The 25,739-nt window shown below is 39.1% G+C and overlaps 1 protein-coding gene across 2 annotated transcripts in view; it reads right to left on the minus strand.

Moving 5' to 3' along the window:
* Positions 1–25,739, minus strand: part of snx29 (sorting nexin 29) — a 107,277-nt gene that overhangs the window by 72,416 nt on the left and 9,122 nt on the right. For both annotated transcript variants that reach the window (XM_053511028.1, XM_053511029.1), the window contains exons 7-14: positions 25,043–25,297; positions 24,466–24,826; positions 24,222–24,346; positions 23,983–24,079; positions 23,327–23,409; positions 17,453–17,516; positions 17,083–17,211; positions 12,285–12,370 (exon numbers count right to left, since the gene is read on the minus strand). In XM_053511028.1, coding sequence (XP_053367003.1) covers positions 12,285–12,370; positions 17,083–17,211; positions 17,453–17,516; positions 23,327–23,409; positions 23,983–24,079; positions 24,222–24,346; positions 24,466–24,826; positions 25,043–25,297 — 1,200 coding nt within the window. The remainder of the gene's footprint in view (positions 1–12,284; positions 12,371–17,082; positions 17,212–17,452; positions 17,517–23,326; positions 23,410–23,982; positions 24,080–24,221; positions 24,347–24,465; positions 24,827–25,042; positions 25,298–25,739) is intronic.

Here is a 25,739-nt window from a genome sequence, read left to right on the forward strand (position 1 = left end):
CCTGGTTACCCACAAACAAGTATTTCTCTAGCACATACTAAGTCATGTTTTACTTGGGGATCAAATACATATTTCCCTCATTGAAATGTAAATCGATTTATAACATTAGTATCATGTGCTTTTTCTGTATTTTTGCTTGATATTCTGTCTCTATCCTGTACCATAAACCTATGATAAAAATTATAAAGCCTTCATTTCTTTGTAAGCGGGCAAACGTCTTAGGCACCATATTATATGGTGTTTTAGACACAGATGCATGCAGTTTTATAAGAAAACGGGCAAACACACACACACACACGTATACATACATACAAACACACATATACAGTATTTTGATGCTAAAATGGTAAAATTGTTTTTTTCCATTTTCTGCATTCCCCATTTTGCAAAGTCATATCTCAGACTTTATCATTAAAAAAAAAATATGCTGTTTCAGGCTGACTCCAAGGTCATGGCAAAGCGACCGAGTGAGAAATGTCTTTCTGAGCAATTTCACAGAGAATTCTTTCTTTCCTGCAGGCAGCCTGCAGCCCATCTACGACACAATAGTCTATAAACGCAGACCAGCCCATTTCTCGTTCACGTGAAAAGAAAATGTGTTCACATGAGATTGGCTTGACATGCTCGCTGTTAAGAGCACAAGCTAATCACAAGTGCTGACGTAAAAAGGTAAACCAGACACTAATATGATCATGGACTCTTGCTGTAATTACCTCTCCAAGTCTAATCGCATGATGTCGAATTTGCCTACATGTTCTTCTCTGGTCTTAACTGAAACATTCTCTTATAGTCACAACAGAAAGGCACTGTGGTAATGGAAATTGAAGCTCTGGCGAAAACCCGAGATGCAGCCCCTGTCCTGGGCGGCAGGTGTTCATCACCTACAGCACGATGTTAATGAAATCAAATTTGACACACCAGTCCGCTGACGGTGAAAACAGAGCAGCGAGTTATGTTATACTGCATCCAGCCGTCTTGTGTGATCTATTTTCGCATCTCAACAGTATTCGAAAACAGAAAACATTTCCCTGTTCCCAAACCCAATATGTAAACACTTGTATACAGTGTGCAAACAAGCAAATGACAAAATCTGCTGATAGGAAAGGAGCAACCAGGGTTTTAATACACATGTATAAAGTGTCCAGTTTCCAGGATGCAATTTGGGAATGCAGCAGAAAACAGGAGCCCTACCAAGCAAAGGGAGAGTTTACAAACCACACACACACACCCTTGAATTAAACCCTTGACCCTGGAGATGCAAGGCCACAGTGCTAACCACTACACCTCCGCGTCTTCACCAAGGAAGTACATGTTATTGAGGAACACCTTACAATATCAAATGTAATTTTTTTAGCTGCGATTCTTAAAAAAATAAGAACCACTAAGAACCATCTGTCGAAATAATGCTGTACGTATATGACAGAAGAATTGTCCAGTAGTGATGACACTAACTGTGGGATTCTCACAAACATCAATATCAATCATTTTGTGGTTGGAATTGATTGATAAAAGTCAGTGTTTCTACAGAAACAGCATTAGAGTTGTTTCGAGTTTACAATTTTAGGCCAATCAAATCTTTACATTTAAATTTCTTTAGGAACTACATTTTCTTCAGAGATTCAGAGCGTGTCATATTGCTGCTTTTGTCTCACATAAAGCTTTCTAAAGAGCTTGTCTGCACGCTACAATCTTTTCAGCCGAGTAAGTTACATAAAACTTTTTAATCACATTTACATCGTCACCGTTGTCAGCGGAAAGCTGACAACAATAATTTGTCATTATTCTCATCAGCCTAATTGACACTGCACATTAAAAAAAAAAAAAAAACGTTTAAGGTCGTGGAGAAGATATTCCCCCTGCAGGAAACAAAGTATACCGCTTCCTCATACATGCACCGAAAAACACACGTAAATAAGCCTCAGCATGCATATCTAATTTAATCAAGCAGGAAGTTGAGGACAATTATACTGCCATTAAGACACTGCTCCTTACATATTAAGGCCTACGGTATTAGTATTAGGCATTTTAATTAACCGTGATGTCTACGACAAGAGACAAACAGTTGAGAGATTAAAAAAGTACACTAATTCATTCATGTGTTTCGTCCTTGTGCAGTAACTTGTTGGCTTGTTACATTTTATGCTGCCTTATACAAAAATCTCTTAGGCCACGCCCTAAATATGGTCTCCCCTCCCCCCCCCAAGAGTTTATTTGCATATTTTTTTTTTAAACAGAGGGAAGAAAATCTAAAAGCCTTGAGGCCTAATGATGCCAGATCCATTTTTTCCTCACTAATAGTGAGAGCAGCCGCAGTCTAGGACATTTATGAGAAGTGCTCAGCTGGTGCAGACAGCTGCTCCAACAGCTTCTATGTCTGGCTAAATTTATGCTGCATGCTAATCTGAAGAAAACAAGGAAGAAAGTGAAATAATTCACATGCCTTTGTCTGAAAAAAGAAAAGATGAACTCTTTTCAATCGTGACAAACTCAGGCCAACTACTTACCATCTGTAGTGTTTTTAGATTTTCAAAGTGTAAAAACAAAAAAAAATTATTTGTGGCAATTTAAAGCATCAGCTAACACACAATATCTATACATGCTTTGTGGCTAATCAAATATTCAAAGTGCATAGTTATTGAGGGACAACTATGTTTTGCAGCATTAACCCATACTATTCACAACAAATGGCTGAACATTCCTTATATCATTCATTAAAATGATAATAAACAAAGAAATTAGAAATAAGAAATTTGGACGCACCTTCTAATGCAATGGTCTTCCCTGGTTTTTTTTTTATTTCTTAATACATTGTAAAACAAAGCTAAAAGAATCCAAAATATGCAATAATTTTTTTTGAACAGTTGATATTAAGTTGAATCTGCTACTTACACTCTGTAAAGCCTTTATAACGGCTCTAATCTGTGGTGCTGTTTGTTAATTGGTGATTTTTGAGGCTGGTAATTATATATTAGTTTTGGTCTTGCTTTCCTGGGATGTTCTTGATAAGACCCAGTTTCATCATGGGGCTTGATAAGCTTTGCAAATGCACTCAACAATACTGTTCTTGCAAGAACAATTCCAGATCTTCGTGTCATAAAACAACTGACTGTTGTTGTAACTTAACTACCTAATGTAATATGTTATTTCATAGTTTTAAAAAAAAAGAATCCAGTATTGTTCTAGATTATAGAAAAACATACCAACTGTCTAAAGTTTTGAGTGGTACTGTACATCTCATCTGTGCCATCGAGTAGCCAGGAATTCAAGAAAGCAAAATGAGCCGTGCTCTATGGGTCGCTGTCAATCACACTGACACTAGCAACCATGGGACGTTTGTAAGCTCATGTTTTCAGAAGAAGCTTTTCTCCAAATCTGTGTGATGCAGTCTGATCAACAGGTAAAAAAGATTTCATTACTTGGCTTATAATATATATATATATATATATATATATATATATATATATATATATATATATATATATATATCAGTGGCTTCAATGTGGTCCAAACACTTTGCCTCTGTGTCTCATGTTTATTTACATGTGAAAAGGCTATTTGGAAAAGTGCTTTTATTTTAACTTTTGAATCTATTTACAATAAATATTTACAGTGATGGTTACCATAGCATCCTTAGCTATACATAGTTCAATCATTATATGGAAAGAATATGAATAACAGGGTTGCTATTGTACCTGCAGATTACATGTGGCACACAGCATGTTAACTGAGAATGCATATCAAAGTAAAAAAAAAAAAAAGCAGCTGAATAATCTTTGTAAACACCAGTGTCCTTTAAGCTTTGTGGTACATTTTAAAAACTCTAAATACTCTTGGTTTATGTTGTGAAGAATATGAGAGGCAGTCCTATCAAGATTCAAAAAGCACCCCAAATACAGAAATCAATTATGTGAATCCTTCTAATCGGTAATACAGAATTTTCACAGCGTTGATACAAACAATCCTAATCCATGCTTTCTTTCTGCTCCATCAAGCACTAGTGCAAAGCCAAATAAGCAGGCAAGACTTTCAAGCAAATTCAATCAAAATTAAATTATTAAGTCTTTTATCTAGGCAATTTCCCCAACACATGCGTTAAATCTAGTTATATAACTACATGAAGCAAATAAACACTCCACAAGATATCTTCTAGAGATGCCCGATACTTGTACAGCAACAAACCTTCACCATAAAGGCATGATCAAACGAACGATTTTTAATTAAACCTTCACTCAAGCTTAAATACAACAGAGCACCGATTTAAAACATCAAAGTACTCAACCACAACCTAATCACGACCTCATCAATGTCACAGTGACATTTACAACACAACAACGAAATCAAAAGGCATCAAAGAGCTCTTTAAATGAAAAGTCAATGCTCAATCTCTGATCTGAACTTTAATCTACTACAATCAGAGGCCAGACGCCAAACAGACAGAGTAACCACCTCAACCAACCACATTGATTCAGTGATTGAACACAATCACTGTGTTCTGAGCCCCCTGCTGTACTCACTGTACACCTATGACTGCATAGCCACTACGAACTCCACCACCATCATTAAGTTTGCTGACGACACTGTCGTGGTGGGCCGGATCTCTGACAACGACGAGACAGCCAACCTGGAGTAGACTGGAAATCTGGAGAACTGGTGCCAGAGGAACAATCTCCTCCTGAACGTCGGCAAGACGAAGAAGTTGATAATGGACTTGAGCACAAAGCAGGACAGGAACTACCAGAGCGCACCACTCTCACCAAGCTCCCTGACCTGCAATCGATCTACAGCAAGCGGTGCTAAGGGAGACACAGAGAGACTGAGGAGGAGCTTCTTCCCGCAGGTAATACGGTCTCTCAACCAGGTTAACACACAGGACTAATCATCTCCGTGTTTCTTCAATGTTCTGCAAGATAACACAGAACTGCTCACTTATCATTTCTCATCTGAGCACACACCCCAATATACTGTGACAACCAAAAACACTGCACATTTGCACACACATTGCAACATTTGCACACATATTGCATATTGCACACTTGCACTCACGATGCAGATTTGCACACTTCTGGACATTTTCCATTCATTCCACTTCTTATTTGCATCTGAATCTTAATGTATTTTGTCTACACATAAAAGTTTTATATTTCTTGTATATTTTAAGAAATTTCTATATTTTGGTCACTTCTTATAGTTAAACCACTTATTTATTTCTTGCTTTTTTTTTTTTTTTTCTTGTCAATTGTTCCATTTTAAAAAAAATTTAAGGTCACAGGTGGTCGTGTAAGCATCTAACTACATATCGTACTGTGTATGACTGTGTATGTGACAAATAAATTTAAATAAAATTTGAATTTGAATTCAACAACATTCTCTAGCTAAGACTTTGTGATAAAGCACTTTGTGTTTGTTGGATAGGTGTAAAAAAAAAACAAAATACAGTTTAAAATAAGAAGTGAAAACTACCTTTATTCTTCTATATAATCTCCTGGTACACTAATGCACTTATCCCACAACAAATTATCCAGTGATTTTCAAGGTCAGGCATTCCACTTGCTAACTGTTCAGGGAAACGATTGCTCTGAGTGGGCTCCGAGCCACAGGGATTGTCATTTGTGGATGTGCGGCCTTCTTTACAGCATTTGCACGATTCAAATGTTTTACTGCAGCTTAAAGTCTCATCACCATAGTGTGCTTAAAGTCTTCTCTAAATGTCAATCGATTTTCTGACCTCATTCACAAGAAATTTCATCATCAGTCCCGTATTGTCTTGAACTACCCTCTTAATATAGCATTCAATATATCCGAGTAAAAGTACCAACTTAATACATTATTTAGCAATTTTATTCCACTCTTTTTTGCAGTAATGCATTAGATCTCAGCAGCTCCTGTGCATTATCCTCAAGTCATTTCACAGGTTTTTGTTTAAAAAAAAAAAAAAAAAAAAAAAAAAAAAAAGTGGTTATATTTGGGTAGGCCAGTCCAAAACACTGAATTTGCATTTTTTTTGGGGTCATTATTGGACTGAAAGGTGACATTTCTCTTCATCTTCAGCTATCTAAAAAAGCATGGAGGTTTTGTGCCAAAATAGAATGGTATTTTGGACCGAGATGTTATTCCTTCTATCTTACACAGACCCAAGCCTAGATGAAAATCATGCTGCCACCACTATGCTTCTCAAAGACTGTTAGACTTGTGTGCCTTGGGTGACATAAGTCTGCTAAAGCATTTTTTTATTTTGTGTCCAAGTGTAGTGTCTGTTCTTTAGCCCTCGTGAGGAAAAAGGTTAAAAGGCTGTAGCAATGCGGGAGATCAATCTGTTTAACAGTGATGCAACGTCACATTTCTGCAAATTCAGACATTAAAATCAAGTCGTGAATAACATTGGTTAGCTCTTGACAATGGCACCTGCCAAAGTGAAATATATTAGGCAGCAAACATAAGGTTTTTAACATTAATTTGTTGAAAAAAATAAAAATAAATAAATCTTAAAGAGCCAAACGCTAAATGAGGTAAAATTATGATGGCTAGATGATTGGGTCAGAGCATCGCCAAAACTGCAGGTCTTATGTTCCTCAATGGTTACTACCTACCCAATTGGTCCAAAAGAACCGCATCTGCATCCAAGGCTCATTCGTGATTTTTAGGAGCAAAAGCTAGTCCGTCCTGTCTGGTCTCACGAAGGTGCTACTGTAGCACAATGTGGTCCGAGTTCCCATGCTGACCCCCGTTCAGTACTGAAAGCGCCTACAAAGAGCATGTGAGCATCCAAATAAATAATAGAGCAAAAAAGGGTCGAACCCGTTACAATTGATGGACACAACACCGAGTGCAAGGTAGTGTCCTGGCCGTCCCCAAATCTCAATCCAATCAAGCTTTTGTGGGGCAGTGCTAGGACATGTCCATGAAGGCTCCACCTCATGACTTACATGATTTAAGGAATCTGCTGCAACTATACACAATATTAGTCAAGTGGTTTTAATGCTGTGTTCTTCTGTTTTCCAAACATGTTTTTTCATCGATTAAAAATCATTTTGGCCTCCGAGTGGTTCCCGGGTGATGTTGTAACCTCTCGCAGCCGGATGTCTAGAGTGAGCTGATTGGCCGGGGGGGGGATGAGAGGCACTCCGTGCTTCCACATTAATCACGGCGTCTGTGAGCTCACGCAAGCGGAAGGAGCGGATAGCGCTGTTCTCCAAGTGTGTTACGCCGCCCCTAACGGTGCGTGAGCAAGCAGTTCGAAAAAGATGCGGTCGGCTGGCGTCACGTGGCTTGGAGGAAACACATGATAGTCTTCAACCCTCCTGACTAAGTGATAGTAGTAGCCTTAATGTGGGAGCCCACTAGTGACGGGGAGGAATTGGACACGACTAAATTATGGAGAAAATCGGGAAAAATCCAAAAAAATAATAAAAAATTAACTTAAAAAAAGATTATTTTGAACTTCATTAAGCAAATGATACAGGTAACCTCTAGTGGATATCTATACAGTCTGAAGCAGATGAGCATCTTTTTATGATTCTATATGCCTTAATATTACAAATATTACAGCCCACATCAAAAATGTATTACATCAGTACCTAGTAAACTGAGCACAGTTTTTAGGCCTTTCTCCCCTGATCGCTCAGTTTAGATGGCCAGCCAGCTTCAAGAAGATTCCTAGTGGTTTCGAACTTCTTCCACTTAGGATGATGGAGGCCACTGTGCTCATTGGGATCTTCAAAGCAGCAGGAATTTTTTTTGTAACCTTCCCCAGATTTGTGGCTAGAGACAGTCCTGTCTCGGAGGTCTACAGACAATTTCTTTGGCTTCATGCTTGGTTTGTGCTCTGACATGAACTGTCAACTGCGGGATCTTATATAGACAGGTGTGTGCCTTTCCAAATCATGTCCAATCAACTGAATTTACCACAGGTGGACTCCAATTAAGCTGCAGAAACATCTTAAGAATGATCAGGGGAAACAGGATGCGCCTGAGCTCAATTTAGCAAAGGCTGAGAATACTTGTGTACATGTGCTTTCTAAATTTTTTTCTTCAAAAAAGATGGGTGTGTGCAAAAATCTCAAACTTTTTTCATGTCATTATGGGGTGTTGTGTGTAGAATTTTAAGGGGGAAAAATTTATTTTATCTGTTTTAGAATAAGGCTGTGACATGACATAAAATGTGGAAAAAGTGATGCCCTGTGAGTACTTTCCGGGTGCACTGTAATTACTGACTTGTCTATTCTTAAAGGAAACAGTATGACTGCACCAATATTATAAGGGCTAAATGTCTCTTTCCAATTGGATCCAAGTTGAGTGTGCTACCGTATGATCTAGCCATATTATGATATGATAGTAGTAAAGGGCAAAATCTGTAAGGGACATTCCACCTACAACTTTAGGTTTACAAAAGGTGTGCTTTACTTATACGCTTTGTAATCCCACAAAAATGGTATAATAATGGAATATAGTTGTTTAAAAAAAGTCTTTAGTAAAAATATTGAGAAGTTTTGAAAAATATATAGAATATGGGGGCGAAAGATAATTTTAATAATATTGACCCTTCATGCTAAAGAAATGGGGAGGGATCTCCAGAACTGAATATTATCTTGCAATTTAGCCTTTAAAGGGGGAAAACTGGCTTTAAATAATGACTGAAAATCTTTTGTGACCTCAATTCCCAAGTATTTAAGTATGTTGTGTTATTTTCAGTATATAATGATATTTTGCTTACTGTATACTTTGTGCTATATCCATGTATGTTGGGGTTAGACCAAATACACTAGGCAAGGGGCTTAAGGCGTGATGCTGTCTCTCCACTGAGCATCTGCCTACTGACCTGCTGAGTATCATCAGAGGTCCTCAGCATGCAGCAGTCCTCTAAAGTCCTCCTTCATCTAAATAACATCAGATAAACAACAGGCACTCAAGGCAGACAGCTGCTGCACTCGTTCAACTTTTCCATTCGCTCCACAAAGACACTGCATAAGGCTCAAAGTGAAATGGAGGACGCGAGTACCAGAAAGAGCTGATTAACAAAGGCTCTTGAAGATGAAAAAGATCACCTTCATCTTTATCTTGTTCCCCATGCTGGATTTTCAGGATTAACAAGGCAAATAATCCAATACCTTATGGGATGAGGTCTCTTTACTAAAAGTAGGAGTACGAATTCTTCCTAGGCTCTTGCGTATATTTTTTCCACCCGCTTTCTGTAAACGTCCTGTGCCAGAGCAGAGCTTGAATCAGAAATCCCGGGCTGCAGTCACAGTGTGACTGATGTCAAGTGGGCCGATGAGCTTAGAACTCAAAGGTGAGATCATGGGTATAGGGCAGCAACTGTGTAGGTGTTGGAGGATTGACAGAGGAAATGATAAATAACCGCAGGCAGCAGGAGCCAGATAGTTCAGTCCAGGTGCTCCTCCTGAGCACCGGATCCGTCGACAGGGCAAAAGCAATAACTGACAACACCAGTTTCAAGCCTGCCAAGTCCGCATTTAACCCACAGGTGATGATTAAAATGTTAATTAACACTGCTGGTTAACAGGTAACGGGGATGCGCTCCCCCAAACGGTGGACCACCTGGCCCTGCAGGTATGCTCTCTCACCTCCTCTCTGCTACACACACCTCTTCTGTTAAATAAAGAACAGCCTCCCTCGGTCACACCAGGGGTCTGTATTAGTCAAAGTAAACACTGTAACCTACCCCCCCGCCCCACACATGGCCGCACACTCATCCACACCTCTGAGCCAGAACTCAAGAGCCGGCGTAAACCGGTTACCCTTAACAGGGCGGCAGCGATAAGGAAATATGAGCCAGCGTGTAATGAATTTGAAGGATGAAATTATTAACGCTTTTTTTTTTTTTTTGCCAGCTGGTCCAGTAAATAATGGTCTTCGCTGATTCATTAAGCGTGGCCGTCAGCAGTGAGTTGAGTGCATAGAGTCAGTTTATTAATTCTTGTCTGGGATCATGTACCGTTCAGGGTACGAAATTTGTTCAGTGTGTACTCATAAGAGCTTAGAAATAAACATAGAAAAAAATGTACTTAACTTTTAATAAATGAATAGATCATTCTAGAAAAGAAGATACTGGTCCTTATGGAATATATTTAGAGAATTTATATACATACGTACACGTTTTATATACATTTCTGTTTAGCCATATGGTTAGTTTCAGTTATAGTTAAATATAAAATAGTTAAATTTGTACTAAATACACAAACGCCAAAAGATACCAACAAGGGTTGTGAGATTTGGCTTTGATTACTTACATTGTACTCATGTTCCAAGTTATAAACAATTTTGCAGAGCAAGAAAATTCTCAGAACAAAGACCTGTGGCGAGATACTTATATATATATAATCCTATCAGATTTTAATTGAAGACAGACTTGAATACTTTCCCTTTAAAGATGTATAACTTCGAACCATGGTCTCTGGGTAGAAGTAACAATGATCTGCGCTGTCAATCACACGGACATTATCCTGTGTGCCCGTGATGGTGCAAAAGATGGTGGACAGTGCTTACTTTCAAGTGTGTTAAGCTTTCATGTGATGCAGCATAAGCATCTAGGGAGGAAAGTGTAGGACAATCCCCAGCTCAAAAATGCTTTCAGTTCTCTCATTGCTAAAACAGATTAATAAAATGTAGATTACTACTCTACTAATGTTCAAGCGCAGATTTAGAAAACAATATAAAATGTTATATTATACAGTACATTAACTACATTATTCAGTTTTTCCTCTACATGTTTTGGATTACAGATGCTGGGGAAAGGTTTTCCTCATGGGTTTTGCTTGAAGCAAGTTGTCCCTCTGGACCTGGATATCTGTACAGAGGAGACCAGCTGTTCAAACACACCCCCAGCCAGATGACAGCTCCATCTGGATCTCAGCAACTGATAGGCCACTTAGCCATGCACATTTATATGATTTTGCAATACATTTATTATAATCAATTTAAGAACATGAAGGGAGAGTTCCTCCATTTAACGTTTTTGCAGCTTTTTAACGAAGCGTTTATTCAAAACTGGGCATGAGTAAAATAAGATGTGACAGAGCTTGATATCAGTGATGTACAGACCATGTCAGGAGCATCTTACATGCTTGCTTTCAGTGGTTGATGTCAGGAACAAAGATTTGGGTTTGTTTGTTTTTTTAAATACATTAAAAACAGTTGCACCTGACCTTTTAAAACACTGACAGGACATGAGAAGAGCCTTTATTTAAGCTTGTATGTCCATGTGACGTTTATGGTCATGTTTTTTAGCTGCTGTTTATCATTAAAGCAGGTGTATAGCAATGTGCATCATTAGTACAGTGCAGGAGGCATTACATGACGGGAGATTGTTTATGTGTAAATACAAGAGCCGAGCCGCTGCAAGAACAAAGAGGGGCAGCAGGGAAAATACATGGCAGCGCTGAAGCAAATTGGGAAATTTACATCAAGAGTGCTCCTCAGAGCACGGACCGCCGGTCATATTCTACAGCAGGCTCGAAGGGGTGTTGTACGCACGCAGCATGTGGCGGCTGGATAAAGGTCATTATTAGGCATCTGACTGGGTCTTGTATACTCACACAGCATCAGACACACACACACACACTTATCTAACTCTGTTGTACAGAGACGTAATAAGACAAAGTAAGGAGTGCCTGCAATGGACCGATCCACATCAGACGGATTAGAGCAACAAAATGTATAATCACAGGAGTTTTAGGAGACCTACTAATGCGATAAAAGCCAAAACACATAAACAACAGACTTCACGGTCTGCCAAAGTCTCACATCCAAACCACTTTTAAATGATTCGAACCTCTGTGGTTTGAGGTATCCATGGCCACAGAAATAATAAAGCACTTTGATTTGTTTCGTCTCTGTAAAACAAAACCTTTATTAGAGAATTATACCAGAGCGTTCTACACCTCCAGAGCCTGCAGAGGTGGTCAAACTGTGTCTGAGGACATTCCTTTCACATTCTCCATAAATTAGCTTCCGTTACTCCCAAATGTAATTAGCAATTATTTTTCCCCTTTTACATCTTCGAAGTTAGCCTTGTTTGGCTTTTGATAAAGCCCTTTTAAACTGAATACTCTTTGCACAGCAGGTTTTCATTCCAGGGCAAACTAACTTTTATTAAAAAAAAACCCCAAGGACATGTTAAAAAGTTTGCCTGCTCTGAAACTAGGTTAATGATGAAGAAATTTCTCGCTCTTCTATGTTGAGCCAGAGCCATTGTGCTTTGCGACGTCAGCTATTTTCTGAGTGGTTTTTATGAAAATTTCGAAATGAGCGTATAAATTAAAACTTACAGTCAACGCTCTGGTTGCCTTCTCTCTTCAGCATCTGGACAGCACCCACATATTTCTTCAGCTGGACCTTCAGCACTTCGTTTTCCCTGCAAAACAGACAGAAGAGTGGCGTCTGACTCAGCCATGCCTTTGAGCCCAGTATAAGCCATCAAAATGGGTTTGTCTTATGATGTCCATTTTTCCTTTCAAGAAAGGGCATGAACAGCTCAACCCTTTAGACCTCTAATACTAATTATAAAACCAGAATAAACAAAGCTAGCAAGAAAAACAACATTTATAAATAAAGAAATAAAGTGACCAAGAGAAATTATCATCAATTTTTAGACATCCAACATCTTAATAAAAATTTTTTTTAATCCACAGCATATGGAACCAGCAAATGTTGTTCTGCCACCATGCCTAATAAAAACCTGATTCAATTCTTGCTGGTGAGTATCTTCCCTGAGCTGTGGCCTAAGGGCTGTGAGATGGGTGTGTGTGTGTGTGTGCTTATACTCAGCTTGGCTGATTCTGCTGGTTTAGGAAAAATCAATCATAATCAATTCAGGCTGTGAGGCTGTGAAAAGAAGCTTTCCTATTCTTGCTGAGGGCCTCTTGCAGCTCTCTTATCACACCACATTTTAAGGCCTTGAATAGCCAGGAGAATGGAGGATTTCCGGAGGCGCTCAGATAGCCCAGTGTGGTTATTGGGAGCCAGCGAGCTGTGCACAATTCCAGTGTGATTTAATTAAAGCTTATAAATGGCAGGTCTTCTGTGGGGAGCTCTCCACCCTTCACGTGTGCCACACTGATCTTTTCTATTGTCCATGTTGGGCAAACCCGTGATTTTTCACATAATTTCATATTCGAGAAATTAAGATGCCAAACATGGAAGGGAGCCCCAACATCTCTAATGGGATTTTTTAAGCTAGAGAAGAACAATAGGTATTTAGTAAGCACCAGGTTTATCGTATTGGTACGGAAGGTAGGAGGACAAAGATTACAAGGCAGTAAAATAGTTGCCTTTTTGTATGGAGAATTTGGAGATCAAATCCCCGCCGTCCAAGAGCAAAGAATGCGAAAACAGGCATGCATATAGACTCTGTCCTGACAATCACAGTTATTAGCCATCATGTAGTTATAAGCAGCCAAATTAAAAATATGTACTTATAAGTTTAAAAAAGTGTCAAAAGTTTGGACACAGCTTCCAACGTCATGGTTATTCCCTCTCTTATTCCTTTTTACATTGTAAAACAATAGTGAAGGCATCCAAAATATGCAATAATATCCTTCAGCAAGTTAATATTAAGTTGTGTCTGCTACTTATGCTCTGTACGGCCTTCATTACAGCTCTCATCTGAGGTGCTGTTAATTGGTGATTTCTGAGGGTGGTAATGAGGCCAAATAACCTTTCCCTCTAAAGCAAAAGTATGTTTTGGTCTTGCCTTCATGACAAATGCAAATGCGCTTGACAACAATGTTCTTACAAGAGCTGTTCCCGAAGAGCCATGTCTCACTCAGCCATGACCATGATAAGTATGAAACTCAAACTGGGTTTTTCTTATGATGCCCATTTTAACAACTCTCTTTTGTTGTTGTTACTTAATTATCTAATGCCATATGTGTTATTTCCTAGTTATGAAATCTCCAGTATTGTATGAGAATCTACAAGAACAAATCCAAACTTGTGTCCAAACCTTTGACTGGTACTGTAAAGACATACAGGATATACAAACATACCGGTGGTAAGAAGATATTCTAACCTCCACTATAAATAACATGTATGGAGAGTGAGGATTGAATGACCTCATTTAATCCTAATCTGCAGTAAGTAATACATACACCTGACTTTACCATTAATTTAATGTATTATTCCATTTTATAAATCAACGGCAAGAACATTTGTCATTTACTGTATTTTTTATATTTCATAGATTATAGTGATTTTCACAAAGTAAGGAAATTGTTAATCTTATTAAATCATATCGCATGACATTCACATGGTAGCAGTTATACACACACAAAGTTCAGCTTCGTAATTACTGTTTCATTTTCTAACTGTCAGAACTGACCTTTTTATCAATGAAATGAAATGATTCCTTGAGGCTTCCTGGGGCTTATGATCATAGTTCCTACCATTTGCACAGCATGGCAGAGGTGACAGGAAACACATTTTCAGAGCGAACTTTCTCTACCGAGCTCTTTTCATCTTTTCACCATGGAAAAGCAAAATCAACAGCCTAATTCCTAAATGTTGAACAAATTAAAAATGACCTTCAAAGCAAAATTTCACAGAATTTTCTATCCCAGCACAGTTTAAAAAAAGTCAATTGTAATTGGTCATCAACGCACATCACATGGACGTCCGCATGCAACCCTGGCACAACATAAAGCCTACAGAAAGGTTTGGAAAAACTAACCCACCACCTGGGAGATGATACAGAACGTGATGGGGAGGGAAAGTTATGGAAAGGAGGTAAAGTTCAGACTGAATGTGTTTCCTGGCTTCAGTGTACAGGAATGTACCTATTCATGGTCAATTCCCTAAAGCTTGTCTGGCAGGTGGATTGAAAACAACAAATATATTGAACCGTGGTTAAAAAAAAAAAAAAAAAAGCATCAGACCTCCTCATCCACTTTAAAATATCAGCAGGTTCAACATTTAACAATACTATGTTACCAGTGTTATGCCCGGATAGTTTGACAGAGCGTGAAACACTGACAGTTGAAGTCTGAGAGACAGTATTACTGCATTGTGAGATATTACAAATGAGTCACTGGTTTGATCCCTTAGACAGGTGAGGATCCCATCAACGTTAACATGCTTTTCTTGGCACAAAACTTTTCTTGTAAATCCTGCCAATGCCGTGTCCTGCTCCCTGCAGAGTGCTTCCTACTGTTCCAGATAAATTCACTCATTCACTCACTCGGCGTGTTATCTATCCAAGACACAATTACACTAAAACTAATGAAACACCAGCACAATTAGCACGTCCCTGTAAAATAAAGCACAAATAACAAAAACAGTCAAAGAAAACAAATAAATAAATAAATAAATAAATAAATAAATAAAATACTCGACTGGATGTTAAGGGTTTTAAGAGGGATTTCTGATACAAGCTGAAACTGAGACCACCTACCCCCACCATGACAACACTTTTCACCCAAACCGCCTGGTCTATGTTGGCCAGTTTCCCGCACCAAGGCGTTTCGGCATCATAGCAGAGCAGGCAGCATTTTGGCAGAGAAGGTGCGAGCGCGTGAGCGTGTCGGCCTGGTGCTGAGCACAGCCCCATGTCTTAAGCACTGCCCACTGTGCACGACTGAATCTAGAGCTCGCATCTTTCGAAAGATCTCACACTAAGCAGGCCAAGCTGCCCCCTTATTTTTAGTCTCTATCGACTTGGCAGGATTTCATTTGAGTCAGACACTTTGATTGACTTCACTGCTCCTTCTGCCTCAGAGTCTAAGAAACTGAGACCGAAAAAGCCAAAATAAGACAAGCTTAAGTCACCCACGTTCCTACCTCAAGCAGGGAGCAGGGAAATGAATGAGAGGGATTTTTTTTTACAGAACAGTACAGTAGTATGGAGTATAATTTTATACCTAGATAGAGCTGATTAATTCCAATCTTCTTATTACCATTTGGACTACGGGTAGGCAAATGTCAAATTTTGACAAAATATCATCTTTAAAATGTTGCATGGTAACAGTCTACGTATTCTGTGTATTTATGCCACAAAATGAACAAATATATTGAAAAATAATTTAAATCCAAATAAAAATCGCAAAAAAACTACTACTGTTATTTTCATGCAGTTTTAAAGCAAAAAAAAACATTTGCTGTAGTTGACATGCAAATAATAAATTATTAATCATTTAAATAATACTGTTTTTTCATCAACAATATTTGCAAAAGGCAGTATGGTGGCGGAGTGGTTAGCATTTTGGCCTCACGTCTCTAGGGTCGAGGGCTCTATTCCTGCCTCGGGTCTGTGTGCTTGGTGGTTTTTCTCTGCATACTCCAGTTTCCTCCCACAGTCCAAAGACATGCAGATTAGGCTAACTGACTTCCCAAAGTGTGTGTGTGTGTGTGTGTGTGTGTGTGTGTGTGCCTGTGTGTCTTAAGAAGGATTGGCACCCTGTCCAGAGTGTTCCCCACCTCGTGCCCTAAGCCTCCTGAGTTTGCTCCAGCCCCCCCAACCCTGTACACAAAATAAACAGTATACATAAAAGATGAACGAATGAACGATTATTTGCGAGGAACAATACGTGTAGAGCCTTGCCACTATCATAGTTGTAATTGTGATCATTATCAAGTCTCTTTTCCTGCGTGTACTGCTGACCCTTGGTTTACTTAAAATACAATTTCTCACACTACCAGACATTGATCTTTTTCTTCCTGTCACTAAATGTGTAGCATGTGCACCCTACTCACAGTGATGGCTGCATCAGACAACCCAGTCTTGCAGTAGCATAAAAGTAAAAACAAAATGCTGTTTAAATTTCAATAAAATCTCTATATGAATTTCTCCAGACTGACTAGTCTCTCCAGCTACTCAAAGCAATGTTCCCACTATGTTTATCTTGCAGATTTCAGGGACCTGCAACCGTTCTGTTTTACCAAGAGGTAAATTTATGCTTGAATGATCTGCATTAGCTTAAAGAGGTCCTTATGGTATTATCAGATTGGTTATGCTCAACACTTTTTCAGTCAAATGCATTAAAAGCGTTGTAGCTACTTTGAAACAGCCAAATCCAGGACATGCTTAGTGGCTATTATGCATGAAACTGAAGGTCTAGATCAAAGTGCTCGTACCTCCCAAGGGCCTGAACTTTGGCAGTGTGCCTCTCTTCCAGGTCAGCCAGCTTTTTCTTTAGACTGTCAACCTCGAGCCGCAGCCCAGATGAGTGTTCCATCTCTCCATCCAGCAGACTGCGCAGAGACCTGCAGCCATAAACACACACACAGTTGTGAATTCATGGTAGCTCACAGAAACAAAAAAAGCTACAATGTGTTAATAGTCCATGCATACTGCTTAAATTTTGTGTGCTCATTTACAACCATATGAAAATTAACATTAAGGGTTAATTATATACAAAATTATATACGATAAGGTGCATATATTGAGGAAATCACAACTGTTCGTTCAAAGCTGGCAAAGCGAGTAGAAACTAAAGTGACTCACATGTTCTGCTCAGTGAGCTCATCCTTCCGGTTCATCATGGCCACAATAGCTTGACGTAGTTCGGCTGTAGGAGCAAAATAATTTTTAAAAGAGGACCAGAATAAAACTTGACTAAAGCATCACATGCTCAATTTCTCACAGGACAATAAGAAGATATATTCAGTGTACTGAATATATTGGTGAGGTTTAGTGTCCCATGTAGACCGCTACTCTTTTCATTAATGGATACTATTCCAGACTACTGACATTTTCATTTGTATAGCACTACAGAAATAATAAAGAGAACTTTGTGGAGCTTAAAATACCAGCCAGACATTAATTTCTTTAAGTGATGGTGACGTGAAAGGGGAAGACATTTATAACACCACACAGCCAGAGGGTTACGCCAGCGATTTCAGTTTAACAACCGACTACCTGTGAACACTGACTGGAAGACAATGAGTCCTTACCCAACACTTTTTTTTGTCTCTTTCAGGAGGCACATTTTGCCAAGAGACAATTGTAACAGAAATTACAGAATTAAATATAACAGGAACGAACAGGCTAACTAATTGTCCAGGTAAAATTATGAGTTAATGTTGGGTATGAAAAATTAACCCACATAAACCTGTTTATTTCTATATATTTTGCTTCCAAAAAGCCAGACTTGCTTGAGAACTTACTGTGGCCTTCTGAAGGACTTTTTGGCTCTGATTTTTGGTAAATTATGTGCCTTTATTTTCAGTCCAGTCCTTGTACCTGACCAGTTTAAGAGGAATATTGTTGAGTATTTGTTAAATTACACAGTAACCTATAAATCATTCAAGAATAATACTGGAGGTATAAGGCATGGACCAGTGAAAAATCAGATGATTACAGATGATCGAAGCGGGTGATCAGTATTCTGGTGATGCTGAATGGTTGGAAAAGACAAAAGAGAAAATGAGGTTGCTGCTGAGGGTGATACATAAACAACAAATTTTGAAGTAAAAAACAAATTCCATTTATTTAATTTAACCTTTTGGGTTTATTTTATTTATTATTTTTATTTATTTATTAATTATTCTGCATTCTAGAATAATACCTTAGATTTCCAAACTATGAAATAATACACAAGGATTTAGATTAACACAGCAGTCAGTTTTTTTAAGACATGAAGGTAAGCTACTTAAGTGCATTTGCAAAACCCATCAAGCACCAAGATGAAACTGGCTCTCGTTGAAAGTTCGTTTAAAGTTACCAGCCTTAAAAATTACCAATAAACAAACATCACCAGCGCTATCATCTTTGCTATCAGGCTTTGCAGAGCATAAGCAGTAGATACATCTCAATATTAACTGGTCAAAGGAAATTATTATACACAAGATATACCTGCATATTGCACACTAATGAGCGTGTTTTAATTTTATTTTTTTATTATTTATTTATTTTTATTTTTTTGGGGGGGGGGGGGATTTTTTCCAGATTTTCTCCCTAATTTAGTCAGGTCCAATTCATCCCCGTCACTAGGGGGCTCCCACATTAAGGCTACTACTATCACTCAGTCGGGAGGGCCGAAGACTATCACATGGTTCCTCCGAACCACGTAACGCCACCCAACCACATCTTTTCGAACTGCTTGCTCACGCACCGCTGTGGGCGGCATAACACACTAGGAGGACAGCGCTATCCGCTCCTTTCGCGTGCGTGAGCTCACAGACGCCCCATCTGTTAAATTTGGAGATTAACTAATTTTTTTCCCTATTTTTTAAGGTCAAATTATTAAATAAGGGCATTTTTCATTTAAATTTCAAAGTAGCATATCTTCTTATATTAGCTCATAGGCCAAGTGCAATAAAACGAAGCCTATGTGTTACCCCAAGTTTGCGCCAAATACAACTGTGAAATATTTCAAAAATATTTTCAAACATGTCTAGATTTTGGATGCCTTAAGCATGTTTTACAATGTAGAAAAAAGTAAAGATCAGGATTGGCCATGAATTTAGTAGTAGTAGTAGCAGAAGTCAGTGGAATGGTGTACATATATGAAAAAAAGAAAATATATATTTTTTAACTTAACAGTAAGTATATAATTGCAAGTAAGGAAAAATCAATATCGCACAAGTCTCCAGTAAGCTCAGTAGTCTTCTGCACAGATCTACAGTAACTGTGGCACAATGCAGCTCAGGTGTCATGGAATCTTACAGATGGGTCCCCCACTACTGTTATCATCCCTAGCAAGCACATTCTCAGTGCAGCCCGTGAATACCCTGTGACAAGGAAAGATCCTGCCTACAACAGCTGAATGAATGCACCCACACACAATTTATGAGTAATCACAATAGCAGTATCCACACACAGAGATGCACAAAAAGCTAAGCAGAAGAGACCGGTGCAAAAATTTTCCACTGGCATTACACAACCATGTTTTAGTGCATTTTTTTTTCTTACCATGTCTAAAATTGCCATTATGGTTACAGGAGCAGGGGGGCTCTCATGCACTTGTTGTTGTTTGTCTCATGCACAATTACTTTGGGCAAAGTGGTCGTGATCATAAAAAATTTTCAACTCGTAGATGGAGCAGGTTTCAGTCACTCTTTTTCGACTCTGAAACTGAATAAGCGAATTTATAGCTAAAAACTAAATATGCATATTTCAACACTATGTGTTGTGCTCTATTGAATGTATTTTATTTCTATTCATACCTAATCTCTGCCACTTCTGGAATCATCTTAGCGTACCATTTGTATTTACAGTACTAAGGCAGAATTGCTGAGACACTGCTCCGGATCAACAGTGCCCTCCACTGGAGAAAGGTGCTCAATTCAAAAGAAAAAAAAACAAAAAAAATGCAACAGGCTTAAACATCATATATTATGCCAAATTGACAATTGTGACCTCATATAAGTAGATCCCCTTTCCCTGGCTTAACTTTGCGACTCTTTATTGGGCGTGCCTCAGCAGCTCATTTATACAGACACGCGTTTGGAAGAGTAGGAGGAGTGAAACAGCACGAGTTTAAGGTAAGAATGCACTATCTGGGGGTCATTTCAACTGGAGCGGTAACACACTTTGGGAGACCTCTGAGACCCGTGTTAACGTGTTAAAGAAATAATAAAATATGGGACTTTTAAATCAAAGTTTAAACTAGGCCTCAGAGTAGCGCAGTGGGAAAGTGCTCGCCCTATCATTCGGGGATCGCTGGTTCGAACCCCGGGGGGTGCTGTTTTCCTCTCACAGCTGGAGGTCTAGAGAGAGCTGATTGGCCAAGCTCTCTCAGGGGTGAGGGATGAGAGGTACTCGCGCTCCCACATTAGTTACGGCTCTACATGGTGCCCGTAATGGTGCGTGAGCAAGCAGTTCGAAAAGATGCGGTCGGTTGACGTCACGCGGTTCAGAGGAAACACATGGTGGTCTTCGGCCCTCCCGGCTGAGTGGTAGTAATAACCTTAATGTGGGAGCCCCTCATTGACGGGGAGGAATTGGCTACGACTAAATTAGGGGAGAAAATTGGAAAAATCCAAAAAAAATAATAATAAAGTTTAAACTAGAAACACAAAGACAGACTAAGGCTTTAGAGCAGTGTGATAGAAACCAGTCGTCAAGGACTCCCGCCGGAAGCAGATCTGCCACCAAGAGTGTATTTTTATATGACTAACAGCTACAGTAACACAGTGGGAACATGGGTGAAAGCGTGCTTAAAGCATTTAAGCAGAACATAGCTTTTTTTGACCTGCGCAAAGTGGTTCCACCAACTGTGAAGCATTTGATCTGCTAATAGAAGGTTTTTTGAAGGTTAGATTACTTAAACTCGTTTTGATCTCTATCGTTATAATTTTCCATCTTTTTTTCAACAAATCCTGCCTTCTGGTTTCAGGAATTTAGTCTCGTCTATAATGAGTTAGATCAAAAACGCATTTGTGTGAAATGAAAGCCAAGCATGAATAGCCCTTCCTTCACATGGATGTAAGGTATCAGTGGATGAAAGCCCAAAGGGAAGGCTGGCGGAAGGGTGTTGTTCACACAGAGTTTCCCGATGAGGAAGGAAACTTCCTTTTCATAACCTCCCTAAGGTTATCCCCTTGTGGGGCACAAATACACGGAAAGAAAATACGAGTGTGATTGAAAAATAGTAACTGGAGTGTGAGCAAAAATGGATGTCCAACTTGTGATTTGCACGGAAGAAGAACAGTGTTGTATTTTTTGTGTATGTTATGTTTTTTGTGGTCGGTCCCGGTCTGAGGGTGTACGTGACGCCGGAACAACTTAAGGAAGAGTATAAAGAAAAAGTGTTTGGATATCTACAAACAAGATTTGGGCCAATACTCTAAGGATGGTGAAAGTTTCTTTAAGAGAATCATTACTGGTGACAAGACATAGATTCATCACAAGAGCCTGAGAGTCAACAGCAGTGTATGGAATGAAAACATCCTCAATCGCAGAACAACAAAAAAAAGTTCACAGATGTTGGTTGTAGATGATGGTTCAAAAGTCAACCAACAGCTAAAAAATTGATGCTTTTAGTTTTCTGCGATTCTCACAGTTGGAACATTATCAGAAAAAAGGTTCAAGAATCAACAGTGCTCGTTACAGTGAGAGGCTTATTGAAGAGCAAAAGCCTAAACCTCGGATTAAACGCAAAGGGCGTTGTGATCTTGCACATTCCACAATTTTCCCCAAACTGTTGACACTCTGCAAAACTTTGTTTTGCAGTGTTAAAGCATCCTCCCTATAGTCCTGACCTGTTTGGTCCCCTGAAAGCAGCCCTACGTGGATGAAGATTCACTTGGTGAAGAAGTAAAGACAGCGGTGGATTCGTTGCTCACCAGCTCAGCCCAAAATGTTTTTAAATAAGGAAATACAAAAACTTGACAGATGGACATTGTGTATTGAAAAGCAATGAGAATATTTTTAAAAAATTATGAATTTGTCTTTTCTGAAAGTAAATTAAAATAAATTCTACAGTCAGTGTAGAATTTGTATATTTGTTTCACCCTCGTTTTTTTTACTTCAACAACAAGAGAGAAACAAGTGTATCATGTATGGCATTCCACATATTCTTAGATGAATAATAAAAAGATAAAAACTGTGATGCTATTTGAAAGTAAAATGTGTAATCTCTGGTTTGATAAAACTCACTGCATGGAGATGTCAGCATTTTGTCACGGTCAAAAGTTTTCTGCCACTGGAGAGTCTACAGGACAGAGGGCTTTGCACTAGTGTACTATAACCGCACAAGCCTTCATGTTTTATTTCTCACTTATTGCATGCAACAGTCAGTACGATCACAAGCCATTGTACATGAAGTGTTCTGTAAGCATTAACAACACTCTCAAAGCTCATTGGTGAGCTACATCTGGGTGTGATTATAAATCATAACATGAAAAAATATTTACTCAGTTCACAACATTTCAGTATACATACACTGATCAGCCATAACAATATGACCACTGACATTCTGTGGGATCAGTCTATCCGGTCTGATCCCACAGAAAAGTCAACGCTGTCCATGACAGAAAGGTACTAGAACACGCAGTGCACCACAGCCTGCTGTGCATGACCCCAGTGCCACAGATCTATCCTCCAGACTCCCTAGATCCCAATTCGATGGCACATCCATGGGACACACAGGCAAACAAGTCTAATCCATAGAGTGCCAGAAACCACATGATACCATCAAAGGCACTGTGCGTCCACGCCCGAGGATCCAGAGCACCTACATAGCACCCCCTGAACCCAAAACCTAGGTGGTCTTAAATGTTAAGGCCGATCTGTGTATATTATTATACATCACTGATATATATTACACTAACTTATCACAACTTATCACATCATATCATAAAACCCTGTCAAAATCACCAGTAACAATATTGATGGCAATATATCTCGGTCGTGCATGTTAAAAAACCCACTTACTCATAGTCATAGAGTCAGACAGGCCAGGACTGGAGACTACACTGGCCACAGAGGCATTCTGGGGCAACAAGCTGGATTCCATGCTGAAAGACAAAATGACATTCTGCAGTTAATGACCAGCATATGGAAGTATAACAGTGCCGAAATTCTGTTATTCTGTTACCATACACTACAACACAGACAGCAGAATTCGTCAATCTATTGCTCTTACTGAGATGAAAAAACCTGAATTTTTTCAACCTGAATTTTTTCAACCTGAATTTTATTACCCAAATTTCCCCAACTTGAATTTGTAAGGTTAAAAAATTATAGATTGTATTTTTAACACTTTAAAATATTTTCTTTAACAGCAATTTACCAACTTAAATATTTTTGCATTGAAATTTAAATGCTTTAATTACATTTTCATGTGAAATATTCAACCACAATAAACTGCAGTCCCAAAAATTTCAAGCATTGTAAATGCTGTAAGGATTTTTTCAATTCAGATCAAATTGCAATGCAGAAAAACATTCAAAATTTTTATTGCAACAAGAATTTTTCAGTTCATGTAATTCAACGTTGCTTTTTCGCTTTGGGGAATTTTGGCACTGTCATACTTCCATACCAGCAGCCCAAGATGCATTTTTTTAAGATGTACAAAGCAGAAGTGTTACCTGAACTCTGGCTCAGCTTTTGTTTTTTCAGTGTCAGTGGTTGGACTTGAGCTCTCTGTTTGCTCGTGAAATCCTATCGTCTCGACAGAGCTGTCAACTGAAAGCAAACAAGCACATCGCAAAGTTAATTTCGCTACTAATTCTGGTTTGCATGGTTATCTACTAACCAGCTCTATATTTACATCATGTTTCAAAATAAATAGAATAAAACCAGAAAAGGTTTGACAGGGTGTGCAGACCTTTCGGGCTGTAGGTCTCCACTTTAGATACAGGGATAAGGATGTCTGTGCTGTCATTGTCGGCCTCTGTAATGACCGGCCTGGGGCTCCAAGTCGAAACACTGGACAAGCTCCCAATTACGACCCTGAATGAAGAAATCACATGACAATCTGTTAGACCTCTAAAAAAATATATTAATGTATCAATATTAATTCACTGATGCTGCTCTTTGTAAAATCACATAGTGCATATAAACAAACACACTGTTCCCCAGTCGTGTGGTCCTCCTGAGGCTCTGGCCGGCTCTTGCTGTAAAAATCTTCCTCGTCATCTTCGTCATGGTCAGTGCTCTTGGTGTCAAGAAGAATGCCGTTCTGTGGAGGAGTTTCAGCCCAACTAATGATGCCATGCTCTGGCTCAGGCAGCCCGTTCTGCAAGGGGGGCGACTCACAAGTCTCGAGAGCTTCCTCAGAGTTTACATCACCCGTCGTACTCTTCCTCAGACTCCTCGTGACGCCCACACAGCCCTCGTCTTCATCCTCCGCTCCCACGTCCAGATCATCATCAAATGAAATTATGTTAGTGATTTTCTTCTTCCTCCTGCGCTCTTTTCTTAAACCAGAGTCTAAAGAGCAAAAGGAACAGAAACCAGGAAGCGTCAAATGTTTAAACTGCTCTAACTGTGATCTTGCTACGAACAATTACCAAGAACAGACATTATTAGAAACCTCTGTACAGTTACTTTAATATGCATGCTGACCATAAAGGAAGTTAATAATATAAAAAAAATTAAAAAGGGAACTATAAAAAAAATTTTGTCATGTTTGTCTCTTCCCTATACCTGCAGATGTGCTCCGGGGCAGCACAGGCAAGGGATCAGAGGGACAGTCTGAGCGTGGTGCAAAACCAGGTACCACGGCAGTAGCAGTGCCGATCTCTCTGAGCAGAGTGCTGACACCCTGTGCCGACTCCTTCCACAGACTGCTCATTCCTTGTGTGGACTCTTTCAGCAGGAGTGAGACAGACGCTCCTGTGCGTGCCTGACCATTCAGATCAGTGTTGTCAATGTTTATGGCAAACAGGATGGAATTCAGTCCTGCTTTCACAAAACAAAGAGCACGGATCAACATTTATGTGAAAAGACGCTCAGGGAGTCATTTATTAATAAGCTTAACGTTGTCTGTTAATGTTATTCTTCCCAAAACAAACTAAAATCTTTCTGCCCCAGACAACATTTTTGGCAACGCAGATTTTCTCTGTGCTCATTTGAGTATGTTAATAAATGTCCCTCACCCATAAATTACAAATCATAATCACCCCAGAGTTAATTTACATTAATGATGCCCACAATACTTTATAAAAGGCAAAGATAATAGAGAGGTGATAGCAACTAAATGATAATTAAACTGTAAAAGTGAACCTCTAAAGGCAGGTAAATGTTCCAGTAAGGCAGCTAATTCATTACAGTTTAATAGTTACCACAGGCACACACAGACTTCATTTCTTTTGTCCTATGAGTTAGCCTTATTTCCCTTCAT

This window comes from Clarias gariepinus, chromosome 14 (assembly GCF_024256425.1).
Source record: "Clarias gariepinus isolate MV-2021 ecotype Netherlands chromosome 14, CGAR_prim_01v2, whole genome shotgun sequence".
Taxonomy (NCBI): Eukaryota; Metazoa; Chordata; class Actinopteri; order Siluriformes; family Clariidae; genus Clarias; species Clarias gariepinus.